Genomic DNA, 26,859 nt, shown 5'->3' on the forward strand with positions numbered 1-26,859 from the left:
TCAGAGGGTGGTGAATCTTTGGAATTCTCTACCCCAGAGGACTGTGGAGGCTCAGTCATTGAGTATATTCAAGACAGAGATCGATAGATTTTTGGACTCTAGGGGAATCGAGGGATATGGGGATAGTGCAGGAAAGTGGAGTTGAGGTAGAAGATCAGCCATGATCTTATTGAATGGAGGAGCAGGCTCGAAGGGCTGTATGGCCGACTCCTGCTCCTAATTCTTATGTTCTCTGCTATCTCACCCAAGTGGCCCATTCTTCATGGGGACAATTAAAGCATCTCCACAGCCATGCCAGCTGAGGTCAGCTATCTCATCAGGATCCTCATGGTCCGTGTGGCTTGACACTACACCACCATATGGTGTGCATCTACACAGTAAGGCCTCAGGGAGCTCCAAAAACAACCTTTACTAGGTTCAATCTCAGATACACTACTTCTTCAATGCACCTTGGAGGGCAGCCAACTCTTCACACTACCAACAAGCCAATGGGGAAGAGGGGGGCAGGGGTGAGGCCAAAGCAACTGCCAAGATCATATTTGGCCGGCATTTCCTACACCCAAGCCAGTCGCTGGGTATGGATAGGGTTCGGATTATCACCACTGTACAAAAGACTGGTCACAAAAAAAAGCACGGTGGCATAGTGGTTAGCACTGTTGCCTCACAGCGCCAGGGACCCGGGTTCAAATCCGGCCTCGGGTGACTGTCTGTGTGGAGTTTGCACATTCTCCCCGTGTTTGCGTGGGTTTTCTCCGGGTGCTCCGGTTTCCTCCCACAGTCCAAAGATGTGCGGGTTAGGTTGATTGGCCATGATGAAAAAAATTGACCCTTAGTGTTAGGGGGGATTAAATACGTGGTGTTACAGGGTTACGGGGATAGGGCTTGGGTGGGATGGCTGTCGGTGTAGGGACCGGGTGCTAGGGTTTGGATGATCAGCCATGATCTCGTTGAATGGCGGAGCAGGCTCGAAGGGCCGAATGGCCTACTCCTGCTCCTAGTTTCTATGTTTCTATGTAATAGCCCCATCATTATTAAATGCACAACAGTGCGAGGCCAGGGGGTGGTACAGAACAGCTGACCAGGAATAATATACCACAGCAGCAACCGGCAAATGCCAAGTCCTTTTGGAATCCCATACTTGAATGAGCATTGTACTCACTGCGGCGCTCGCAGGGTTCAACGTTTTTATGTTTGCGACTGATGAAAAATATCAGTTTCTGCCAGTTGGCAGGGCTCCCGTAGTCCTAATGTTAATTGCTTTTCCTAATTCAAGGAAGTCTCTTCCTGTTTTTTTTGCTATTGAGCAGCCTATATAATAGACTGTGTAACCGCGCAGTTACTCCCACTTCCAATCATTTTGTTTCGGGCCAATGACTCACTCCACTGCTTTCGACACTCCTGGAATGTGACTCGAGCTACTGAGGTTTACGTAACCGTATTTCCTTTTAATTTCCAGGAAAGGCACTGCAACTAAATTTAGTCCTGGCAAGTGGGGTGGGGGAGTGACAGAGAGAGAGAGGAGGATTTAACTTATTCCCATGCTGCGAGTGCTTAATTCGCCAGATTCAAATCAGCTCCCCTTCCATTGAAAGACGCCTTTTACCATCGGCGAAGAATACAAACCGCAGGACTGAAAGGGGCAACGATTACTCCTTGCCTATCAATTGGGGGCATGCTTCTTTACACAGCAATGGTGGGATCTGCTTTCACCGTAAACGCTCGTGATGCTGAACTCGGACCCGTGTGCGGGCTCTCCGCGTGAACCATCTCGCCGGAAGCGCGAAACAGGTGAGGGTGCGCCGCGGGCTGGTTTTACACTCAACGGCAAAGGACACTGGGCGGAGTCCGGTCGGGCGGAGTGCTGGTCCACTTGTCGCCTCTTTTTTGCGCCAGCGGCGAGGTGAATTCCACCCCCCTCCGTCTTAGGTCCTCGTGCGATGCCGGCCCCGAGACACACCAATACTCTAAAAGGAGCTCGGCTTTCTAAAGCTGAAATATTTTTGATTCGATAAAATGAATTTAGTAATAAAGAAAAAAAAATCATATATTTACAATGTTTGAATTTTGAATCTAGATTTTGAAATTTCCTCCCTTTGAAAGCTGTGGTCGTTGGCTGTACTATTGAACTATCAGAGGGTCATGCAGTAACATTGCTCAGAGGAGCTAGCTATCATCATGTATTTTATGCAAAATCTTTCATTGTAAAGTCACGAACAAGTTGCGAGGTGCTTTAACCTAGGAGAACAGTTTTAGATCAACTTTCAATGAACTCTTTACCTTCAAAATCACTGGGCAATATGGTTTTGGCAGGACTATTTTGACACGATTATTGTGCGGCTACCCAGTTTACTAGACTTAGAAACTATTGTTCAATTTCACCCCACAAGCTCACTTAATACGAACAATTACACAGGTAATCAAGTCACTTGTTAAAGATGTGTGTATATATATATATATTTATACACACACACACACACACACACACACACATAAAAAAGTACACAAAATTCTACGCTTCATCAATCCCTTCAGGACCACCAACCACTGCTATAAAAATCTAGACCTACCTCAGTTCTGTCTAAATGCTTATTTCACAAAATGATGTCAAATAACTTCATTAGAAAGGATAAACCAAACTATTGCACAAACATTAATCATCGTTATTCTCATTCCATCCCTTTCCAACTAAACCAAACATCTGCTACCATTAGATATACTTATATATATATATATAGATGTATGGAAATATGAAGGCAATTACTTGACAGCCGAACACCCCTCAGTTATATTGGAAAAACCCTTCACAGTCTGAAGTATAACTGAGGTCCTGCCAGTTTGTACTCAGCCCGTATACACTGTGGTGTGGACGGTGGCCCCAATGCTTCAAAAACAGCAACTGATGCACAACCAAGAACAGCAGTGACAAACGACGTCGTAACTGAAGTTGTTTCTAGACTTCATCTTAGCTCTTAATTCCAAAGATGGACCATCACGCGTGGCATCCGGCTACTTCTAATAGGAGTCAACAGTTTGAGTTTCCTTTGTTAACTGTGATCCACTGCATCTTGCTTGGTAATTTTGGCAGTCCAATATTTAACAGCTTACTTCGACGTTTTTTTTTTAAAGTGAAACATTGAGTTTTACATTAAAAAAAAAAAATTTTTTTTGTTGCCTTTTATCTCTCCTTAAACAATTCCGTAAACAGCAACGTATAATCCACTTCCGATGTGAACATTACTCCTTGTTGAGAAGCCTTAAAATGTCGCTTTTCATTGTACATAAACACCAGTCAGTCTAACTGCCCTGCAATGTCATCGATGTCACTTTGTTAATCAGAGAATGTCGTGGGATACTACAACAGTATTCAGTGCTCCTCTAGTTTACGCCCGTTTAAGCATCAATCATAGCTTTAGCACAGGACTGCAGCCAACTGGCTTATACCATTGATCAGAAACTGGACAGAGTTAGGAGACTGCTCAAAACTGCTAACATGTGATGACGCCATGTTCACTCACAGGGCTGCCATCATCGGGGTCACTGAAGCTAATGGAACTGTCTTCCTCCAAATCCTCCTCTAACTGCAGACTCCCAAAAGAAAACGTATTTCTAGGCATCGGTGAGGAGCTTACGGCAATGGGGTTCCCGAACACGAGTGGGTGGCTGAACGAATGAACGGCCTCAGAATCGGAATCGCTGGATTCGGTCCCACTGCTGGTAGACCCATCTATCAGTTGGCCCCCACTTGGGCGGCGCGCAAGGCCAGCCGGGAGTAGCCCACGGATTGGCGGACTTGACTTTGCCAACCCAGCAGGTGACGAGCTGTGGCCCGCAAACCTGCCTTCCGAGCGCAGCGCTCCGGGCGAGCAGAGCTTGGCTTGGCTGCCGTTCCTGTGCTCATTCAATGGGGTGGAAGCCATGCGACTGAGGATAAACGGATCGGTCTCCGATCTGTTTCGGGCGCCCGGCACCCTCTGCGCTTGCGCTTGGCTGAAAGTAGGGGAATAGCTGTTGCAATCATGGTGGCTGTATGTATGGCTGCCCGTATCTTCTTGTCTATGCCTACAGTGGCCATTCTGTATGATAGAGCCCTTGGATCCTGCTCTGTTAACACTGGCATTGGGACTGGATCCTTTACTACTTGGGTGTATTGGCGTAGCTGAGGGGCTATGACGACTTTCTGAGCCTCGAAATACCTCATGAACCAAAGAGCTATGTCTGGGCATTCGAGGTGTCCTTCCGGTATAAAAGGACAAGTTCGCCAGCTCATCATCAGTTAACTCTTCTTTTATATGGAGCGGACTACCTGTGAATCTGAAATCAGGAGAATTCCTACGTCTAAGATGGGTCACGCTTTCATCAAAGTATTCACCCCTGATAAGCTCATCCTCATAATTGTCATTTGTTTGCGAATGTGACCTGATTATCCGCCCTCTGATTAAATCATGCTCGCTATCTATATCACTGCAGTCAATGTAAGGAATGGAAGAGCTGCTTCCACGAGCAGCTCGAGATGCTGGACCTGCATTCTGTTGCTCTCTTTGGGCTTTGGCCTGGTGAACCTTGTCCCTCACAGCTTCCTCCTGCCCGTCCCCCTTGGGGCTCCGCGCTGGTGAGTGGCTCTTGCGTTCAACCCCGTCTTCGTCAGTTGACCGGGAAACTCCCAGATCCTTCCTCTGGTTAGGGGACGGCGGTCCTGTTGATGCTGCCTGCGCTCCGAAAGTAAAAACACTGCTCTGAAAAGACAAGAAACGTCTTGGAGATAAATCTTTTGTAAAATACTTTCGCTCAAATTATTTTGTTGCTTATTTAAAAAAAAAAAAAAATCCCCTCAGCAATTCCACCCCCCCCCCCCCTCTTTTGCAGGCATTAATTGCTCGCTATAGAACTGTTTCATGGATGCCAAGTACAGGAAACTCTTTTTTATCCGGCACCGACTGGACCGGCGTGGTGCCGGTTGATCAAAGAGTCCGGATTACAGAGAGGTATACTTACCAAGGTATGAGAGCCCCGTACACGGCCACAGGTGCAAGAGCCCCGGTTACACGGCCACAGGTGCAGGAACCCCGGTTACACGGCCACAGGTGCAAGAGCCCCGGTTACACGGCCACAGGTGCAAGAGCCCCGGTTACACGGCCACAGGTGCAGGAACCCCAGTTACACGGCCACAGGTGCAAGAGCCCCGGTTACACGGCCACAGGTGCAAGAGCCCCGGTTACACGGCCACAGGTGCAAGAGCCCCGGTTACACGGCCACAGGTGCAGGAACCCCAGTTACACGGCCACAGGTGCAAGAACCCCGGTTACACGGCCACAGGTGCAGGAACCCCAGTTACACGGCCACAGGTGCAAGAACCCCGGTTACACGGCCACAGGTGCAAGAGCCCCGGTTACACGGCCACAGGTGCAGGAACCCCAGTTACACAGCCACTTATAGTAAAACTTACCTGAACCTACTCCTGAATTTTGCCAGTGAAGAGAGATTTCCGGACATTGAGGTGCCGGTTAAGAGAGAGTTTCCTGTACTCTCCAGTACCTCACTCAAATAGCCACAATTCATGAGTGAGTCTCGACATCGAGGCTCTTCAAGCCTGGGAGAAGCATCAATGCTGGCTTCGCACAACATCGACACGTGCGGCTCCCGACAGGATAATGATCAGGAGCGGGAACCGTGGACGATTTCACTCTTCCCCCCCCCCCCACCTCCCTAATCCAGGGTCAAGGAGGTCAAGTGTCATGCTCATGTTGCTGCCAAGATCAGGTAACTCAACACAGACCAAGGGTCAAACCTCGGACCTTCCCGCGCTCTCTGCTCAGCTAATCGCTCACTTGGCTTCTGCAAAGTTGGAAACAACAAACAACAGAAGTGTACGGAGAAAAAGAACTGAACTCAACATTTTTGCAAGACGCAATAACAGGTTAATTTAGAGCTGGAATATAAAGGACTTGCATTTCTATAGCGCCTTTCACAACCTCAGGACGTCCCAAAGCGCTTTACAGCCAATGAAGTACTTTTCGAAGTGTAGTCACTGCTGTAATGTGGGAAACGTGGCAGCCAATTTGCACACAGCAAGATCCCACAGACAGCGATGTGATAATGACCAGATGGTCTGTTTTAGGTGATGAGGGTTGAGGGATAAATATTGGCCCCAGGACACCGGGGAGAACTCCCCCTGCTCTTCTTCGAAATAGTCCCGCGGGATCTTTCACGTCTACCCGAGGGGGGCAGACGGGGCCTCGGGTTTCACGTCTCACTCGAAAGATGGACATGGTTCCAAGCATCTCTCTGTTTCATCACTCTTAAATGTTCAATATCCAGAGTATAGTCCAGAACCAGCAGTGAGATATAAGGACAGAGACCAAGAGTCTGCTGTGTTCAGCTTCATCAATGGAAATATTCACCAAATCTCACTCGTGGCCGCCAATTATATTGCAAAATTTAAATATATGCAAAACCAGTTTGTTTTTATGACTTTGCAACGACAGGGATATACGAAGATCTCAAAACTGCTCAGATACATGTGGTGGGGATTTTGATTATACTAGGACTTGTGGGAGGAGTCAGCCGAGGCATGTCCAGGCATGTACACAGTGGAATACAAACAGTGGTTTACCACAGATACATTCCATCTCTTCTATTTCTTAAGGCTAAAGGGATCAAGGGATATGGGGAGAAGGCAGGGACCGGGTACTGAATTTGGATGATCAGCCATGATCTCATTGAATGGCGGAGCAGGCTCGAGGGGCCGAATGGCCTACTCCTGCTCCTATCTTCTATGTTTCTATCTCAGCAGCAGATTATCCTTGGAAAAAGCTATCTAATTAGTCCCACTCCCTGCTCCTTCTCCACCACCCTCCAAATGATTCTTTCTGGCCACTGCCTGAGGCTGAGTCAGACAGTTCACAGACCCGTCATCCTATCGGACACTGAACTCTGCTTCCGTCCCCACACACACTCCATCACCAAGACCGCCTACTTCCGCCTCCGTAACATCGCCCGTCTCCGCCCCTGCCTCAGCTCATCTGCTGCGGAAACCCTCACCCATGCCTTTGTTACCTCTGGACTCGACCATTCCAACGCACTCCTGGCCGGCCTCCCACATTGCCCCCTCCGTAAACTTGAGCTCATCCAAAACTCTACTGCCCCGTGTCCTAACTCGCACCCAGTCCCGTTCACCCATCACCCCCTGTGCTCACTGCCCCGTGTCCTAACTCGCACCAAGTCCCGTTCACCCATCACCCCCTGTGCTCACTGCCCCGTGTCCTAACTCGCACCAAGTCCCGTTCACCCATCACCCCCGTGCTCACTGCCCCGTGTCCTAACTCGCACCAAGTCCCGTTCACCCATCACCCCCTGTGCTCACTGCCCCGTGTCCTAACTCGCACCCAGTCCCGTTCACCCATCACCCCCTGTGCTCACTGCCCCGTGTCCTAACTCGCACCGAGTCCTGTTCGCCCATCACCCCTGTGCTCACTGCCCCGTGTCCTAACTCACACCCAGTCCCGTTCGCCCATCAGCCCCTGTGCTCGCTGACCTACATTGGATCCCGATCCGGCAACGCCTCGATTTTAAAACGCTCACCCTTGTTTTCAAATCCCTCCGTGGCTTTGCCCCTTCCTATCTCTGTAACCTCCCGAGATCTCTGCGCTCCTCTAATTCTGTCCTCTTGCCCATCCCTGATTTTAATCGCTCCACCATTGGCAGCCGTGCCTTCAGCTCCCTGGGCCTTAAGCTCTGGAATTCCCTCCCTAAACCTCTACACCTCTCTCTCCTCCTTTAAGACGCTCATAAAAACCTCCCTCTTTGACCTCTCCTAATATCTCCTTATGTGGCTCGGTGTCAAATTTTGTCGAATAGCGCCTCCTGTGAAGCGCCTTGGGATGTTTTTACTACGTTAAAGGCGCTATATAAATGCACGCTGTTGTTGTCCTTAGTCTACCTTCTCACTTTAAGGGTCACTTGACCAGCGATGTGGAGCTGGCTGAGCTTTATCCCCCCCTCGCTTGCCCATTATTGCTAAGACCATCCGTAGTACTCCATCCGAGGTCAGCCAGCTCAGCAAATGCCAGGGACTGAACCGCGAACCTGCTGCATGGCTCAGCTCCGCACAGGTCCGTGAATTTACCAAATAAAACACCCTAGAGACACTACCAGAAACCGTGAATCATAGAATCACACGTAGAAACATAGAAGATAGGAGCAGGAGTAGGCCATTCGGCCCCTCGAGCCCACTCCGCCATTCGATGTGATCATGGCTGATCATCCAAATTCAGTACCCTGTCCTTGCCTTCTCCCCATATCCCTTGATCCCTTTAGCCTTAAGAAATATATCCAACTCCTTCTTGAATATATTTAATGAATTGGCCTCAACTGCCTTCTGTGGTAGAGAATTCCACAGGTTCACCACTCTCTGGGTGAAGAAATTCCTCCTCATCTCTGTCCTAAATGGCTTACCCCTTATCCTTAGACTGTGACCCCTGGTTCTGGACTCCCCGACCATTGGGAACATCCTTCCTGCATCTAGTCTGTCTAGTCCTGTCAGAATTTTATAAGTTTCAATGAGATACAGCACAGGGGGAGGCCATTCGGCCCATCGTGCCTGTTTCTGGCCCGTTGTTAGAGCTTTCCAATTAATGCCCCTCCTCATCCAAATATTGCTCATCTGGTATTGTCAAACAATGAAAGAACTTTGATATCAAATATTTTAAAACATTTTGTGTACAAGTCCCACCTGTGATTTTATATTGTTTATACATATAATGGTGAAACTCAGAGGTTACAGCGCAGGCGGCTGCCATTCGGCCCATCGTGCCTGTGCCGGCTCTTTGAAAATGGGCTCGGAAAGGTAATAAAAATAAAGGCTTAATCACAGAATCATACAGCATAGAAGGAGGCCATTTGGCCCATCGTGCCTGTGCCAGCTCTTTGAAAGAGCTCTCCAATCAGTCCCACTCCCCTGCTCTTTCCCCATAGCTCTAAAAAATTTCCTTTTCCAGTATTTATCCAATTCCCTTTTTGAAAGTTACTATTGAATCTGCTTCCACCGCCCTTTCAGGCGGCGCGTTCCCGATCACAACAACTCGCTGCGTAAAAAAAATCTCATCTTCCCCTCTGGTTCTTTTGCCAATTACCTTAAATTTGTGTCCAACTCGTAAACAGAATAACATAATAAATAGGTATCTTGATACAGATTGTGAATAGCTGAGGCCCACACACTGACCCTTGCGGCACTCCACTAGTTACACCCGGCCCTCCCGAAAATGATCCATTTATTCTTACTCTCTGTTTTCTGTCCGTTAACCCATCTGCAATCCATGCTAATATATTACCCTCCAATCCCCACAGAGGAACAAGTGTCTCCTTATTTACTCTATCAAAACCCTTCTATTCACAGGACATTCTTGCGATCAGACTGCGCCTTATACACGAGATTGTTATGGTAATTGTGTCAGGACTGATCTCCCCCCACCCCATAACCACGGTAAATTGCTCCCTTTATATCATTAACAATCAAGTGACTTAATAGAAATGACAGACAGGACTTGTCTATAATAAATCACTTCTCTAGACAATATTGTTCCTGATTTACTGACTTGTTTTGGCACCAGTGACTGATGTTCGGGCAAACTTCGGATGGATCGCATTTTACTATGCTTCCTGAAAATAAAATATAAAATAAATGAGTAATCTGAACAGTGACATATTTTCCACACACACACACGCACCCCCTCCCCAGAAAACAATACCAGTGACAGGAAGCGGCCTCTCTGTTTGCACTGAGCGTGTAAACAAGAGTGCAGAGAACAGGTTAATAACTTCACTGCAAACAGCCAGCAGCACAAATCGTCCCTCCATGTGACATGTTCTCAGTCCGGGCGGGCCATCTGAGTCCGCGTGCTGATTGTTCCCCACAATGTTGTCAATGAGAGCAAGAGAAAGCGATTAAAACAAACGCTGGCACAAACTAGGCAGCAGGAGGAGGGAGGGGCAAAGAGGAAAAAATAAAATAAAAAAAGGAGGAAAGAGAATGAGATGGATACAATTTTTGTAGTGCCATAGCGCCGTAGAATTGGCTTTATTCGCACAGTGTTTTCACATAAGAAATAGGAGCAGGAGTCGGCCATACGGCCCCTCGGGCCTGCTCCGCCATTCAATAAGATCACGGCTGATCTTCGACCTCAACTCCACTTTCCCGCCTGATCCCCATATCCCTCGATTCCCCTAGAGTCCAAAAGTCTATTGATCTCAGTCTTGAATATACTCAACGACTGAGCCTCCACAGCCCTCTGGGGTAGAGAATTCCAAAGATTCACCCCCCTCTGAGGGAGGTTGGGAGGTAGAACTCAGGCGAGAATGCTCCGATACACCCACACAGTGTCGTCCACTGACCGCTACACCGCCGGTCTGAACTACCTTCAAATGACTCATTAGCTGTTTTCAATCAATCAATAAAATGTTAATGGTTTGCTTTTAATTCTAAAAGCTTGCCCTTGATTGGGTAGGCTTTGTGCTACCTGGGTTTAGACTACAGCCAATGACCACCTTCAACAGTGACAGACCAGCGATCATCGCCAGTCACCACTACGCACTTATTTGTAACCCTATTGCACTTCTGCACAAAAAAGGGATGCTGCAGTGATGCCAAACTGCAGCAAAACCGGTGTAACACAGGAAAAAAATCAGTAAACACTCAACAGGTCAGGCAGCATCCGTGGAGAGACCAACAACTTGCATTGGATATACTTGCCTTGGAGGCGGTGCAACGAAGGTTCACTAGATTGATTCCTGGGGTGAGAGGGCTGTCCTATGAGGAGAGATTGAGTAGATTGGGCCGATACTCTCTGGAGTTTAGAAGAATGAGAGGTGATCTCATTGAAACGTACAAGATTCTGAGGGGGATTGACAGGGTAGATGCTGAGAGGTTGTTTCCCCCTGGGTGGAGAGTCAAGAACCAGGGGGCATAGGCTCAGGATAAGGGGTCGGCCATTTAAGACTAAGATGAGGAGAAATTTCTTCACTCAGAGGGTTGTGAATCTTTGGAATTCTCTGCCCCAGGGGGCTGTGAATGCTGAGTCTTTGAGTATATTCAAGGCTGAGATCGATAGATTTTTGGAATCTAGGGGAATCAGGCGATATGGAGATCGGGCGGGAATGTGGTGTTGAGGTCGATGATCAGCCATCATCTTATTGAATCGCAGAGCAGGTTCGAGGGGACGAATGGCCGACCCCTGCTCCTATTTCTTATGTTCATTTATATAGCGCCTTCAATGTAGTAAAACGTCCCAGGGCGCTTCACAGGAGCGATTATCAGACAAAATGTGACACCGAGCCACATAAGGAGATGTTAGGACAGGTGACCAAAAGTTTGGTCACAGAGGTCGGTTTTAAGGAGGGTCTTAAAGGAGGAGAGGTGGTGAGGTTGAGGAAGGGAATTCCAGAGCTTAGGGCCCAGGCAGCTGAAGGCATGGCCGCCAATGGTGGGATGACGGGATGGGGGGGTGGGGGGGGGGGGAGGCCAGAATTGGAGGCGCGCAAAGTTCTCAGAGGACAGATGCATGGCAGATGCAGTATAATGTGGATAAATGCGAGGTTATCCACTTTGGTGACAAAAACAGGAAGGCAGATTATTATCTGAACAGTAATAGATTGGGAGAAGGGGAAGTGCAACGAGACCTGGGTGTTCTTGTGCACCAGTCGCTGAAGGTAAGCATGCAGTTGCAGCAGGCGGTTAAGGCGGCAAATGGTATGTTGGCCTTCGTAGCGAGAGGGTTTGAGTACAGGAACAAGGATGTCTTGCTGTAGTTGTACAGGGCCTTGGTGAGACCACACCTTGAGTATTGTGTGCAGTTTTGGTCGCCTTATCTGAGGAAGGATGTTCTTGCCATGGAGGGAGTGCAGCGAAGATTCACCAGACTGATACCTGGGATGGCAGGAATGACGTATGAAGAGAGATTGGGTTGATTAGGCTTATATTCGCTAGAGTTTAGAAGAATGAGAGGGGATCTCATTGAAACTTATAAAATTCTAACAGGACTAGACAGACTAGATGCAGGAAGGATGTTCCCGATGGCAGGGGAGTCCAGAAACAGGGGTCACAGGCTAAGGATAAGGGGTAAGCCATTTAGGACAGAAATGAGGAGGAATTTCTTCACCCAGAGAGTGGTGAACCTGTGGAATTCTCTACCACAGAAGGCAGTTGAGGCCAATTCATTAAATATATTCAAGAAGGAGTTGGATATATTTCTTAAGGCTAAGGGGATCAAGGGGTATGGGGAGAAAGCAGGGACAGGGTACTGAGTTTGGATGATCAGCCATGATCGCATCGAATGGCGGAGCAGGCTCGAGGGGCCGAATGGCCTACTCCTGCTCCTATCTTCTATGTTTCCATGACTGTCAGCCTGGAGGAAGTCAAAGAAGGGGGCAAGCCGACGCTTCAGGTTTAGCTGGGCTGACAGCTCATCGAACTGAAACGTTTAACTCTCTGGGGTCGATTTTCAGTTTGCCGGGGAGTTGGGATTGGAGGCGTGCAGGGGGTTAAAGTGTCGAATTCGGGGGTCCCGACACCATCCCGCCCAAAACCCGCCTCCATGTAAGTTTCAAAGGAGGCGGTTACCCGCCCCGCACTGGGACCCGCCGACCCGAGGCGGGAAGGGATTAGTGCCAATTACGTAACTGCCTGTTAACAGATAGTTAACAGGCAGTTTTTAGCCTAATCCCTATTTTGAAGGTTGTCGTGTGGGATTCCCGAAGGCTCCAAACCACGCCAAGTTAGAGTCGTCGGGCCGTTGGGTTGAAGGACTTGGAGGGGTGGAGATGTCGGTGTTCAGGTGAGCGATGGGTGCATGAGTGCAAAGGTAAGTGTGTTTGGTGTGTCTAAAGTGTGTAAAGAGGTTTAAATTACCTGTACTTACCTTTACAGCCTTCCTTCCTCTAAGTTTCGGGAGTCCATCATTCAGCCGGCACAGAAGGCAGAATGGTTGCGATCTGTCAAAAGTGACAGCCTTCAGCTTTCAGTGCCGGTGAGATTTCTAACTGAGTCTGCGTAGAAGGACTCAGGTTAGAAGTCAGACTGTCAGTGTTTGACAGCTTCAAACAGCTGTGAAACACTGATATTTCATCTGTCAACACGTCTTGACAGATGAAATTTCAGTCTGTGACGTCACCTGTTGCCGGGTGGCCCTTAATTGGCCTGCTGAGCCCGCTGGGTGGGCTCAACAAGGTCAATCAAGTGAAAATCGCGTGGATTGGCCGCATCTCGATGGAGGCGGGACTACAACCCCCGAAAGTTGTAGTCCCGCCTCCTTCCCGACTTCTGAATGAAAATCCAGCCCTCTGTTTCTCTTTCTCTCTCCGCAGATGCTGCCTGACCCGCTGAGAGTTTCTGGTTTATGTTTCACGTTTCCAGCATCAGCAGTATCTTGCTTTCAGTGACATTGGAAATCTACTATTAATGACCTTTTCCTGTTTTTTTTTGGCCAGGGTAGGGCACACAGTGAGAGGGGCAACGGTAGAACAAGTACGAGAAGAAGCACATTCACCTTTCGAACTGTATTTTTTTGTATCCTCCTTCTTTAACATAATCCAGCAGTTGCTTCTGAGTCCTCCCGCTACAACAGAAAAAGAAGTCATTTATAAGATTGAATCTCCTGCAAGGCTTCAGGAATGTGTGGCTTTTTTTTGTTGTTGCAAGTTTGCTGGACCTGTGAGAGAGTTGCTCTGAATTCCTAACTGTCCCAGGCATCACTGGGCAGGGGGGAGTGGGACGAGCGGAGAGCTGGCACGGGCTCGACGGGCCGAATGGCCTTCTTCTGTGCTGTAAACATTCTATGATAATCGGCACCAGTTCCAGTTCCCCACATGGAGAATCGCACAGCACAGGAGGACGACATTCGGCCCATCGTGCCTGTGCCGGCTCTTTGAAAGAGCTCTCCAATTAGTCCCACTCCCCCTGCTCTTTCCCCACAGCCCTACAAATTTTTTTCCATTTCAAGTATTTATCCAATTCCCTTTTGAAAGTTTTTATTGAATCTGCTTCCACCGCCCTTTCAGGCAGCGCATTCCAGATCACAACAACTTGCGATGTAAAGAAATTTCTCCTCATCTCCCCTCTGGTTCTTTTGCCAATTTCCTTAAATCTGTGTCCTCTGGTTATTATCCCTCCTGCCACTGGAAACAGTTTCTCCTTATTTACTCGATCAAAACCCTTCATAATTTTGAACACCCCGATTAAATCCTCCCTTAACCTTCTCTGCTCTAAGGAGAACAACCCCAGCTTCTCCAGTCTCTCCACATTAACTGAAGTCCCTCATCTCCTGGGACCATTCTGGTCAATCTCCTCTTAACCTTCTCTGCCCTAAGGAGAACAACCCCAGCGTCTCCAGTCTCTCCACTGGCACTTCCCTGACAGGGAGGTGAGGAGAATGCAATGGGGAGACTTCCTTCTGGCTTGTGCCCAGTTTCAGAGCAGTACTGGGAGAGGCTGGTTTAAGCCCCTCAAAGTCTTCCTTTCAGGGGGTGGGGGGGGGGGGGGGGAAAGTGTGTGTGACACAGGGTTAGAGAGGGAGAAAAGATAGCTGGAAAAATAACAGGACCGCTCTTGCAATGAAATAAAATGTCAGTTTATAAGAACAAACGCTTATTTGTGTATCATCTGTGCTGGTGAGAATGTACACACGCGGATTTAACTTTCAGCGCCCGGAGCAAGGTACGACGCCATTACCTGAACCTGAAGGAGGAGCCCCGGCTGAAAAGAATGGGCTTGGGTTTCGGCTTGGGTTCCTCGAAGAGTCGGAAGAAGGCGTGGTATTCAACGCATATCTTCCAAAAGGCCTTGCAGGAATCGCGGCTGGCCATGGAAAACTCCAAGGTATCCTGGCAGGACTGCAACACAGACAGAGACACCCGTCATTGCACACACACCGCAGAACAGGCAGCGGCCAGAAAGCGGCTTCAAGGGCCTTTCAGAGAGGGCGCACACACTTACGTTCATCTCGGGACGGAATTTAATAAGGAATCGTTTCCTCTTAAAACTCAGCTTGCGAACCTTGGCCCAGTTGAACGAGTTGATCTTGTTGTTACCCTGTGTCAAAGAAAGCAAACCAAGCACTAGATTTATTTCTAGAGGGATAGAATTGAAAAGTAGGGAAGTTATGCTAAACCTGTGTCGAACCTTGGTTAGACCACACTTGGAGTACTGCGTACAATTCTGGTCGCCATATTATAAAAAGGATATAAAGGCACTGGAGTGGGTGCAGAGAAGATTTACAAGGATGATACCAGAAATGCGAGGGTATACATATCAGGAAAGGATGAACAGGCTGGGTCTCTTTTCTCTTGAAAAAAGGCTGAGGGTGGCCTAATAGAGGTCTTTAAAATTATGAAAGGTTTTGATAGAGTGGATACAGAGAGAATGTTTCCACTTGTGGGGAAGAGCATAACTAGAGACCATCAATATAAGATAGTCACCAAGAAATCCAATAGGGAATTCAGAAGAAACTTCTTTACCCAGAGAGTGGTGAGAATGTGGAACTCGCTCCCACAGGGAGTGGTTGAGGCGAATAGTATCGATGCATTTAAGGGGAGGCTGGACAAGCATATGAGGGAGAAGGGAATAGAGGGTTACGCTGATAGAGTTAGATGAGGAAAGACGGGAGGAGGCTCGAGTGGAGCATAATCGCCAGCATGGACTGGTTGGGCCGAATGGTTTGTTTCTGTGCCGTATATCCGATGTAATCCTGTGTAACACACGAGGATGTCAGTTTAACTCCAAGTAGGAGAAGTCAGTAGCCTGAGCCGTGTTGTGTAAGTGCGGTGAAGTGGCTCCTTGGACGCCTGCCATGTTCGGCGACCATTACCTGGAACACGATGATCCCTGTGTGCGACACAGACAGGTTGATCTTTGTCCCCTCTCTGTCTTTCGCGCGATGTTGCCGGATTCCGTACATTTCTAATCTCCTGGCGATCTCGAGGAGTTGGTAGTCAGAAGCGGCGGGCGTGTGTCCTCTTTGGGGAGAGAGGAAAAAAAGGACACAATTTCAGAACATGTTATATATATATTTTTAAATCTCTGCCAATTTCCATTCTCCTTGTGCATTTCCTGTCACATTCTGCTCCTGGCTTCGGCAGAATTGCTCCCCAATCTCCGGCCATGCCATGCAAAGACTGTCCACCAGGAGGCGCGTGACATCGCCGCACGGTAACCGGCCTCACCAACTCCCAACTCCCCGTCCCATTGGGCCAGAATTTGGCGCCAGAATAAGGACAAAGACTCTGTGGAACGAGCTTAAAAAGGTCGTGGATAGGTGGGCGTAAATGTAGTTTAACCCTTCACCTCCCCCTGCGCTCGCTGTGGCCTCCTCCTCCTCTTCAAATCCCTCCACGGCCTCGCCCCCCCTCCCATACTTCGGTCAGCCCTACAACACTCCGAGATCTCAGCGCTCCTGCAATTCCGGCCTCTTGCACATTGGATGGAACAATGATTGGCGGCAGAGGTTTTGCCATTGGAAGTTGGGAGCATTTCATAGGATTACATCGGATATACGGCACAGAAACAGGCCATACGGCCTAACCAGTCCATGCCGGCGTTTATGCTCCACTCGAGCCTCCTCCCGTCTTTCCTCATCTAAATCTGTCAGCATAACCCTCTATTCCCTTCTCCCTCATATGCTTGTCCAGCCTCCCCTTAAATGCATCGATACTATTCGCTTCAACCACTCCCTGTGGTAGCGAGTTCCACATTCTCACCACTCTCTGGGTAAAGAAGTTTCTTCTGAATTCCCTATTGGATTTCTTGGTGACGATCTTATATTGATGGCCTCCAGTTTTGCTCTTCCCCACAAGTGGAAACACTCTCTGTATCCACTCTATCAAAACCTTTCATCATTTTAAAGACCTCTATTAGGTCACCCCTCAGCCTTCTTTTTCAAGAGAAAAGAGACCCAGCCTGTTCATCCTTTCCTGATAGGTATACCCTCGCATTTCTGGTATCATCCTTGTAAATCTTCTCTGCACCCTCTCCAGTGCCTCTATATCCTTTTTATAATATGGTGACCAGAACTGTACGCAGTACTCCAAGTGTGGCCTAACCAAGGTTCAATACAGGTTTAGCATAACTGCCCCACTTTTCAATTCTATCCCTCTAGAAATAAACCCCAGTGCTTGGTTTGCATTTTTAATAGCCTTGCTAACCTGTGGCGCAACTTTTAGTGATTTGTGTATTTGTACTCCGAGATCCCTTTGTTCCTCTACCCCACCTGGACTCGCACCCTCCAAGTGATAAGTGACCTCCCTATTCTTCCTACCAAAATGTAATACCTCACATTTGTCTGTGTTGAACTTCATTTGCCAATTCTGAATCCTCTTCACTAGAAGATCTGTGGTGTTTACAGCGGGGAGTCAAGTTTCATGGACTGAGTGTCCTGGGTGGCAATACAGGCCTGGAGTTCCCACAGGCTTCCGCCAAGTTAAAAGCTTAATCTGGGCGCAATCAGATCGCACAATTTTAAACAAGTGAGTTGTGCCCTTACAACAACTTGCATATATATATAAAACACCTTTAACATAGTAAGGCACTTCACAGGAGTGTCATCAGACAAGAGAAGGCTGAAGGGTGGCCTAACAGAGAGTGTTTCGACTTGTGGGGAAGAGCATAACTAGAGGCCATCAATATAAGATAGTGAATAGTGAGTGACGTAATAAAGACTCACTACGCACTTGCTTGTACATAAAGCAAGGTTTTAATCGACTTGTAACAAAACATGGAGGTCTAGTTAGTAGTCACTAGCTTCCTGTTTCCAGACTGTCTCTGGCCAAGGTGGGCTCATGCCTGAGTATTTATACTCCTCAGGCGGCGCCCTCAGCTGGCAGTTCAGTAGTACTTCTTGTAGAAGTTGCGATTTATGACAGTGTAGATGCATTTAAGGGGAGGCTGGACAGGCATACGAGGGAGAAGGGAATAGAGGGTTACGCTGATAGAGTTAGATGAGGAAAGACGGGAGGAGGCTCGAGTGGAGCATAAACGCCGGCATGGGCTGGTTGGGCCGAGTGGCCTGTTTCTGTGCCGCATAGCCGATGTAAAATTTGACACCGAGCCACATAAAGAGACATTAGTGACCGGCGGCCAAAAGCATGGTCAAAGTGGTAGGTTTTAAGGATCGTCTTAAAGGAGGAGAGGCGGAGTGATGGAGAGGTTTAAGGAGGGAATTCCAGGCTGAAGGCACGGCTGCCAATGGTGGAGCGATGAAAATCAGGGATGCGCAAGAGGCCAGAATTGGAGAAGCGCATTGCACAATGAGCTGCAATCATCACCATCAATTCCCTCTTTCATTGCCTCTAACTCCTCCCCCTCCCCGCCACTGTAATCGGGTGTTAAAATCACAATTAATGGGGAGTCTTTTTGACCGAGATTTGAAAAGGTGTTCTGACCACAATACCGTAGAGAGCAGCTACTTGAAGACTTACACATGCCTGCGGTGAAACTCGGTTATCTTGTCCTCCAGTGCCTCTTGGCGAGGTAGGTACTTGCTTTTCTCTAAATGCTCGCGGATAACAGCTTCGTCATAATCCCCAATTTCCGCTGCAATGAATCAGAGAAGCTGTCGTTAACTCAGTCAGTTCATAAAATCACTCTCACAGACAAAAACAACAACTTGCATTTATATAGCGCCTTTAACGTAGTAAAACGTCCCCAGGAGTATTTTAAAACAAAAAAATGACACCGATCCACATAAGGATAAATTAGGGCAGGTGACCAAAAGCTTGGTCAAAGAGGCAGGTTTTAAGGAGCATCTTAAAGGAGGAGAGAGAGGTAGCGAGGCAGAGAGGTTTAGGGAGGGAATTCCAGAGCTTAGGGCCTCGGCAACAGAAGGCACGGCCACCAATGGTTGAGCGATTATAATCAGGGATCAAGAGGGCAGAATTAGAGGAGCGCAGAGATCTCGGGGGGGTTGTGGGGCTGGAGGAGATTACAGAGATAGGGAGGGGCGAGGCCATGGAGGGATTTGAAAACAAGGATGAGAATTTTGAAATCGAGGTGCTGCTTAACCGGGAGCCAATGTAGGTCAGCGAGCACAGGGACCTGCAATTATTCTGCCCCCCCCCCACAATTTTTAGTTGAATCATCTGCCATCTCTTGACCCAGGCAGTGGATTTAGACAAGACTCACGCAATCCCAACCCAGCTTAACTTGTAAAGTCATCTTCACCAACATCTGCTGTTGTTGTTGCTGCTGCTGGCGGTGTCCAAGTTGGGAGCGCTGTCCCGCACACTAACTCAGTTAACAGCCTGGTGCAGTTGTAATCACAAGAGTCAGATCGATCAGCTCGTAGAATCTTACAGCACAGGGGGCGGCCATTCGGCCCATCGTGCCTGAGCTGGCTCTTTGAAAGAGCCGCCCAATTAGAAGGAATAGAAGACAATGAGAAAAGAGGTAAGTATAAGCAAGGGTTAGAAGGATACGCTGATAGCGTTAGACGAAGTAAGGCAGGAGGAGGCTCGTGTGGAGCACAAAAAGAAAGACTTGTATTTCTATAGCGCCTTTCACGACCACCGGACATCGCAAAGCACTTTACAGCCAATCAAGTACTTTTGAAGTGCAGTCGCTGTTGTAATGTGGGAAACACAGCAGCCAATTTGCGCACAGCAAGTTCCCACAAACAGCAATGTGATAATGACCAGATAATCTCTTATAGTGATGTTGGTTGAGGGATAAATATTGGCCCCAGGACACCGGGGAGAACTCCCCCAGCTCTTCTTCAAAATAATGTCGTGGGATCTTTTACGTCTACCTGAGCAGGCAGACGGGGCCTCGGTTTAACGTCTCATCCGAAAGACGGCACCTCCGACAGTGCGGCGCTCCCTCAGTACTGCCCCTCCGACAGTGCGGCGCTCCCTCAGTACTGCCCCTCCGACAGTGCGGCGCTCCCTCAGTACTGCCCCTCCGACAGTGCGGCGCTCCCTCAGTACTGCCCCTCCGACAGTGCGGCGCTCCCTCAGTACTGCCCCTCCAACAGTGCGGCGCTCCCTCAGTACTGCCCCTCCGACAGTGCGGCGCTCCCTCAGTACTGCCCCTCCGACAGTGCGGCGCTCCCTCAGTACTGCCCCTCTGACAGTGCGGCGCTCCCTCAGTACTGCCCCTCCGACAGTGCGGCGCTCCCTCAGTACTGCCCCTCTGACAGTGCGGCGCTCCCTCAGTACTGCACTGGAGGGGGCGATTTTGTCAATGGGGGTGCGTTGGAAGCGGGACTGCTGCTTGTCGGGTCGATGTCCTGCCTCCATCAACTTCTGGCCAACCCACGCTATTTTCCCTTGATTGACCTTGTTAAGCCCGCCCAGCGGGCTTAGCCGGCCAATTAAAGGGAAGCCGGTTACAGAGAACATCAGCGAATGATGTTCCATCTGCCAAATCGTCATCGTTGGACAGCTCTGTGAAGCTGTCAAACACTGACCTTCTCTGTTGTTTGAGGAGTCCTTGTATTCAAGACTCATCAAACCGCTTTTGTGAGCAGAAATTAGATGGTTGTTGCATCGGAGAATGCAGCAGCCATCTGTCATCTCTGCCGGTGAGGTGCGAGACTCTCCGCATCCCCAACTGTTGAAGCCTGCAGGAAGAAACAAAGGTAAGGAAACATTTTCTATCACTTTCCACTCACCTCACATATCCACCTCTCCACACTTGCACCCATCACTCACCTCCACAGCGCACTTTTGCACCCCTCTGACCCCCGCAGACCCACTGCTCGCCTCGGTGACCCTGGCGGGGTTTCCCGACATCGGGAAGCCTGCGCCTCTGTTGGAAAAATGGGGATAATCCTCTTAACTGCCTGTTAACAGGCAATTAAGTGGCTGTAATCCCCTTCCCGCCTCCAGGAGACGGGACCCAGCGCGGGTTTGTTAACCGCCTCCTGGGAAGATGGCACGGAGGCGGGTTGGGGGCGGGATGGGCACTGCTGCTGGTAAATACACTGGCACTCTGACCTCCTCCTGCTCCTCCTCCTCATCTGAGGTCCACGGTGAAAGAAAAGGAATGGTTCCCATGCTGCTTGTAGATGCCTCCGTTGGGGAAGCGCTCATTGCAAGCAGGGAGAGGGTCTTCAAAGGAGGTCCCACAGTTGATAGATTCAAGCTACAGCTCCTCAGACTTCGGAAGGCCTGCTAAAAGTGCTCAAAGACCTTTTAAAGCAAAGTTCTGTCAACTGCAACTAATCCCTGATGAAATCTCCGATTTAATGTTTAAGCTGCAGCTGTGAGGAGGCCACCTACTTGTCAACCCGCCAGGTTTAGCTGGCGTGGTTTAGGAGGGTCGTGGAACACGCTGAAATGGTTGAAAAATAACAAGGACCTTTCCCACCTCCAAAGGCCTCAGAAAATCACCCCCCAAGTCCCTGGAGTGGGACTTGAACCCACAACCTTCGGACTCAGAGGCGAGTGTGCTACCCGCTGAGCCACAGCGGACACGGGCACAGACCAGTTGGGCCGAAAGTCCTGTGTCTGAGCTGTGAGCTCTACGTGACTCCTCGCTCTGGCACTATAACGAGTCACCGCTAATGCACACGTGTGAAGTCCTGCACTCGTGCAGAAGTAAATCCTCGGGGTAAAGTAATGGAAGGAGACTTTAAACAGTCTGCCACCCGAAACCCAGACGAGAGAATCTGCGTAAAGTGCACTCACACTGGACGATATGAGACACCAGAAGCGCCGCACTTGTATCATTGCAGGTCATCCTCCCCGAAGCGAGGTCCTGCTTGATCTGCAGGGCAAAGAGGTACCTGCAAAATACAAAAATATCCAAATCAGTCGTCTCACTAACAATGAAGCAAAGGTTATGCATTATACAGCCTATGTGCACAGAGTCGTACAGCACAGAAGGAGGCCATTCGACCCATCGAGCCTGTGCCGGCTCTTTGAAAGATTCTCTCCAATTGGTCCCACTCCCCCCTGCTCTTTCCCCGTAGCCTACATTACAACAGTGACTACACTTCAAAAAGTACTTCATTGGCTGTAAAGCGCTTTGGGATGTCCGGTGATCGTGAAAGGCGCTATATAAATGCAAGTCTTTCTTTTTAGCCCCTGCAAATTTTTCCTTTTCAAGTATTCATCCAATTCCACTTTTGAAAGTTACTATTGAATCTGCTTCCACCGCCCTTTCAGGCAGCGCGTTCCAGATCACAACAACTCGCTGCATAAAAAACATTCTCCTCATCTCCCCTCTGGTTCTTTTGCCAATTCCCTTGAATCTGTGTCCTCTGGTTACCGACCCTCCTGCCAGTGGAAACAGTTTCTCCTTCTTTACTCAAACAAAACTGTTCATGATTTTAAACGCCTCTATTGAATCTCCTCCTTAACCTTCTCTGCTCGAAGGAGAACAAAATTCATTTAACTATATCTGCGACGCTATTCTGCCGGTCAGCTTTACGAATGGATCTTTAGGCGTCTCAGTCCTGCGTTTGCTCATCCTGATCCTGTGGGGTTGTCAACTCTGATTGGAGGTTTCATCACATGACCACCTGCTTCCAACCGCTCCCAACCATTGGTCGCCCGGCACGTCCACCCTCACCTCAGCCAATCGGAAAGCGAACAGACCCTTCATTATCCGATTGGATGGTTCAGTCAAACAGCCATTTCCTCCCAACTCCAATATTTTTTTTAAAATCGCTAACTAAAAAATTAATGCCCCTATTATTTTCCTTCTGGGTTGAATGCAGCACTGCCCTGGAGATTAACCCCTAATTCATGGAGGGTTGGCAACCCAATGGCATTGCCGTGTTGTTGTTGGATAGAAATAAACTTTCAATGGATAGAATTCTTAGCAAAAGACTACACCCTATAAAACCAATTAAAAGCCAACCCCCCCCCCCCCCCCCCGTGCTCCTACAGTCAACTTCAATGAAAAGGGAGGCACATCACAACTGTAGTCTAAGTAAGGTCTTTTAACTGCAGGAACTGCCAGAATAATTCCCCTCAGCATTTTCAAGCAACTTTGTAAATCATCATTATTTAATACAAGTTATCTATCTTCTCCAATGAGTCACTGGGTAAAGCCAATGTGTAACTGAGCCTTACTAACCAGAAAAGAACATCTTGTATTTATACAGCGCCTTTAACGTAATACAACGTCCCAAGGAGATTTACAGGAGCGTTATCAGACAAAATTTGACACCGAGCCACATTAGGAGATAATAGGACAGATGGTCAAAGAGGTAGGTTTTAAGGAGCGTCTTAAAGGAAGAGAGAGGTAGAGAGGCGGAGAGGTTTAGGGAGGGAATTCCAGAGCTTAGGGCCCAGGCAGCTGAAGGCACGGCCACCAATGGCGGAGCGATGAAAATCAGGGATGTTCAAGAGGCCAGAATTGGAGGAGGTTACAGAGATCTCGGAGGGTTGTAGGGCTGGAGGAGATTAGGGAGGGGCAAGGCCATGGAGAGACTTGAAAACAAGGATGCGAATTTGGAATTTGAGGTGTTGCCGGTCTGAATTTAATCAAGTTCCCAATGGGCATGGGCCCACACTAATTGGCAATGTCTGTTGGAGAGGTTGGGTGAAAATGGAACAAATTTCATATTGGTGCAGTAGGGGGCCCTCTTCTGAGGATTCCAATGCTCTCCATAAACTTAAGGTCATCCAAAACTCTGCTGCCCGTGTCCTAACTCGCACCCAGTCCCGTTCACCCCTGTGCTCGCTGACCTGCATTGGCTCCAGGTTAAACGACGCCTCGAATTTAAAATTCTCATCCTTGTTTTCAAAACCCTCCATGGCTTCACCCCCCCCACCCCCCCCCCCCCCCACCTCCCTATCTCGGTAATCTTCTCCAGCCTACAACCAATGTTACCCCTAATGTCTTTTATTGGTTGTGTGGCCCCGTCACAGTTTCATGCATGCACGAAACTTACCATCGGAAAAGGCGGTCTCGGGCTGAGCGGGCCCGGCAGAGAGCTGCGCAGCTTAGAGGGAACATTGCCCACAACCCTCTCAGATCTCTGCGCTCCTCCAATTCTGGCCTCTTGTACATCCCCGATTTTCATCGCTTCACCATTGGCGGCCGTGCCTTCAGCTGCTGAGGCCCTAAGCTCTGGAATTCCCTCCCTAAACCTCTCCGTCTCTCTCTCCTCCTTTAAGATGCTCCTTAAAACCGACCTCTTTTGGTCACCTGCCCTAATATCTCCTTGTGTGACTCGGTGTCAAGTTTTGTCCGATAATCGCTCCTGTGAGGAGCCTTGGGACGTTTTACTGCGTTAAAGGTGCTATATAAATGCAAGTGGTTGTTGTTGTTCGAGCAGAGTAGAGGTAGCTTTATTCTGTATCTAGCTGTGCTCGACATAACCTTGGAGTGTTTGATGATAACACGGGCTGCCTGAAATGGGAAGAGTTCCATTCACCAGCATTAACGTCCCTCATCTTGGAAGAGCGCAAAAATGAAGAAATAATGTGTTAGAAATTATTTCTGAATTTTTTTCCGCGACTGGTATTCACCACACGTAATGTCATTGCTAGAAATACAGACTGCAGGGACCGCTGACAGATCAGAGCAGCAAGTATTCGCAGTATTGACCATTAAACCATCATTAGAAATTAGGGCATCTGTTCATCAATGGCTCAGAATTAGCCACCAATTTCTCGACTCCACACCACCGCTTCGATTGGCTAATGATGTGTTGGACGCACACATTTTTTTAAAAACTCATTCTTGGGATGTGGGCATCGCTGGCGAGGCCCAGCATTTATTGCCCATCCCTAGTTGCCCTTGAGAAGGTGGTGGTGAGCCGCCTTCTTGAACCGCTGCAGTCCGTGTGGTGAAGGTGCTCCCACAGTGCTGTTAGGGAGGGAGTTCCAGGATTTTGACCCAGCGACGATGAAGGAACAGCTGATATATTTCCAAGTCAGGATGGTGTGTGACTTGGAGGAGATCTTGCAGGTGGTGGTGTTCCCGTATGCCTGCTGCCCTTGTCCTTCTAGGTGGAAGAGGTCGCGGGTTTGGGAGGTGCTGCCGAAGAAGCCTTGGCAAGTTGCTGCAGTGCATCTTATAGATGGTACACACTGCAGCCACGGTGCACCAGTGGTGGAGGGAGTGAATGTTTAAGGTGGTGGATGGGGTGCCAATCAAGCGGGCTGCTTTGTCCTGGATGGTGTCGAGCTTCTTGAGTGTTGTTGGAGCTGCAACTGATCCAGACAAGTGGAGAGTATTCCATCACACTCCTTACTTGTGCCTTGTAGATGGTGGAAAGGCTTTGGGGAGTCAGGAGGTGAGACACTTGCTGCAGAATACCCAGCAGTGAAGGTGCTCAGTCCAGTGGCACAGAGACCCGCCATGGAGCAACTTCAATGACAGGAGATGTTCACTTTGGAGTTGCGCCTCTAGGGTCAGGTTTAAAAAAAAGTTGCACTCGGCTAAAAACAAAACTCTGCCTGTTGTGGTTCAACAGAGAAACTATTAGCCTTGGGCTCACAGACCAATGTTAACTTTGGAACAAAACAAGGGTAGTGGAGGCAGACTCAATCGCGGCTTTCAGAAAGGGAATTGGATAAGTGCCTGAAAGAAAAAATATTCACAGGGCTCCGGGGGAAGGGCGGGGGAGTGGGACTAGCTGAAGTGCTCTTGCAGAGAGCCGGCATGGGCTCGAGGGGCCTCCTTCTGTGCTGTAACCATTCTAAAACCAACCACTTATTTCTGCGATATTCATTGGCTGGGAATGTGACCTGCCTTTCAAACATTTCCAAAATAGTCCTAACTTAAACCTTTCGGCCTAGAAATTCACTATAGCCCCGTTTGGGGCGCCAGCCTCGCCAGGGCGCTAAAAGTAGCGCCCCGGAAGCAGCCGCGACCGCCCACCAGAAATTCAGGTGGCGCGCCCCAGAGGGAAGTGCGGTGCTACTGGAGGCGCCCCGCATCCCTCTTGGGGCGCTGCAACTGAATATCGCTGTGCAACGTGCCGCAGTGCCACACGCTGCGGCACGGCGTGCTGCGGTACTGCAGGCCTTCCTCCCCTTCTTAAAGGGGAGGGGCCTTGTGCAGCGTGATCGAGGATCGCGAGTGCCGGCAAAAGAGCCCGGCACCGAGGAGAAGTGCCGGGCTCTTGGAACGCAGTCGGCACTCCGCAGGGGCGGGGCTCAGGAGGCCGGGGACGACAGCGCGGAGAGGTGCTGGCAGGCGGCCAGCAACAAAAATGGCCGCCCCGCACCTCTCCTTTAATTAGCGCCTCTATCGCCGCAGGTAGGCCCCCCTGAACCGGTCGCTGCGCACACTGATGACATCATCGGTAGCGGCGCAGCGCTAACGGCTAGCGCCACCATTAGCGTCCCGCTGAATGTAGCGGGAGGCGTGGCCGTGGCTTCCGACCCACTTAGCGCCCTCTTAAGGCGCTAACGGGTGGCGCAGCCCACTGAATTTCTAGGCCTTTGACTCTCCAGCAATACGAATATTCGGTCTTTCTCACGGTGGAGGGTAGTAGTGCTGGAGATCGATCAAACTCTTGCCTCTTGGGCTGCAGTTAGGATTGCCAATCCCCAGGACACTGCTGGGTGCAAGCCCGGGAGAAAAATCATAGGGGCATTAAAAAATATATTTTTCTTCCCTTTTCTTAGTTACGAGCAGGGGAGCCCGGCGTTGCCAGGGCAATTTTGGGCTGCGCGGTCTCCGTGCCCGTGTGTACCCCCTCTCTGTCCCTCTCCTCATCTCCCTGTGCTGTCCTCTCCCTCCCTCCCTCTCCCTGCCTAGCGCCTGAGGCCCGGTGCCGTCGTGATAGCGGCCGTGCGGGGCCTAGCGGTTGAGGCGCGGCCGAGCTGTCGGGCCGAGACGGACCCGAGCTGAGCTCCCCCGCGGATCGCACAGCTGACGGCCGGCCGCTGCTGCTCCCCCGACCGCTGTGTGTGTCG

The 26,859-nt window shown here is 49.5% G+C and overlaps 1 protein-coding gene across 4 annotated transcripts in view; it reads right to left on the reverse strand.

Annotated features, from left to right (window-relative positions):
- farp1 (FERM, RhoGEF (ARHGEF) and pleckstrin domain protein 1 (chondrocyte-derived)) overlaps positions 1 to 26,859 on the reverse strand; it is a 372,795-nt gene that overhangs the window by 121,163 nt on the left and 224,773 nt on the right. For 3 of the 4 annotated variants that reach the window (XM_085998433.1, XM_085998432.1, XM_085998434.1), the window contains exons 6-13: positions 21,664 to 21,761; positions 18,457 to 18,571; positions 15,852 to 15,999; positions 14,981 to 15,076; positions 14,717 to 14,877; positions 13,536 to 13,604; positions 9,591 to 9,654; positions 4,520 to 4,733 (exon numbers count right to left, since the gene is read on the reverse strand). In XM_085998433.1, the coding sequence (XP_085854559.1) occupies positions 4,520 to 4,733; positions 9,591 to 9,654; positions 13,536 to 13,604; positions 14,717 to 14,877; positions 14,981 to 15,076; positions 15,852 to 15,999; positions 18,457 to 18,571; positions 21,664 to 21,761 (965 nt within the window). Of the gene's footprint in view, positions 1 to 4,519; positions 4,734 to 9,590; positions 9,655 to 13,535; positions 13,605 to 14,716; positions 14,878 to 14,980; positions 15,077 to 15,851; positions 16,000 to 18,456; positions 18,572 to 19,180; positions 19,856 to 21,663; positions 21,762 to 26,859 lie in introns of those variants that run through there. The other variant, XM_085998435.1, reaches the window with a different exon arrangement.

The sequence above is a fragment of the Somniosus microcephalus genome, chromosome 10 (genome assembly GCF_052327205.1).
Source record: "Somniosus microcephalus isolate GS21.2 chromosome 10, FLI_Smic_1.0, whole genome shotgun sequence".
Lineage (NCBI taxonomy): Eukaryota > Metazoa > Chordata > Chondrichthyes > Squaliformes > Somniosidae > Somniosus > Somniosus microcephalus.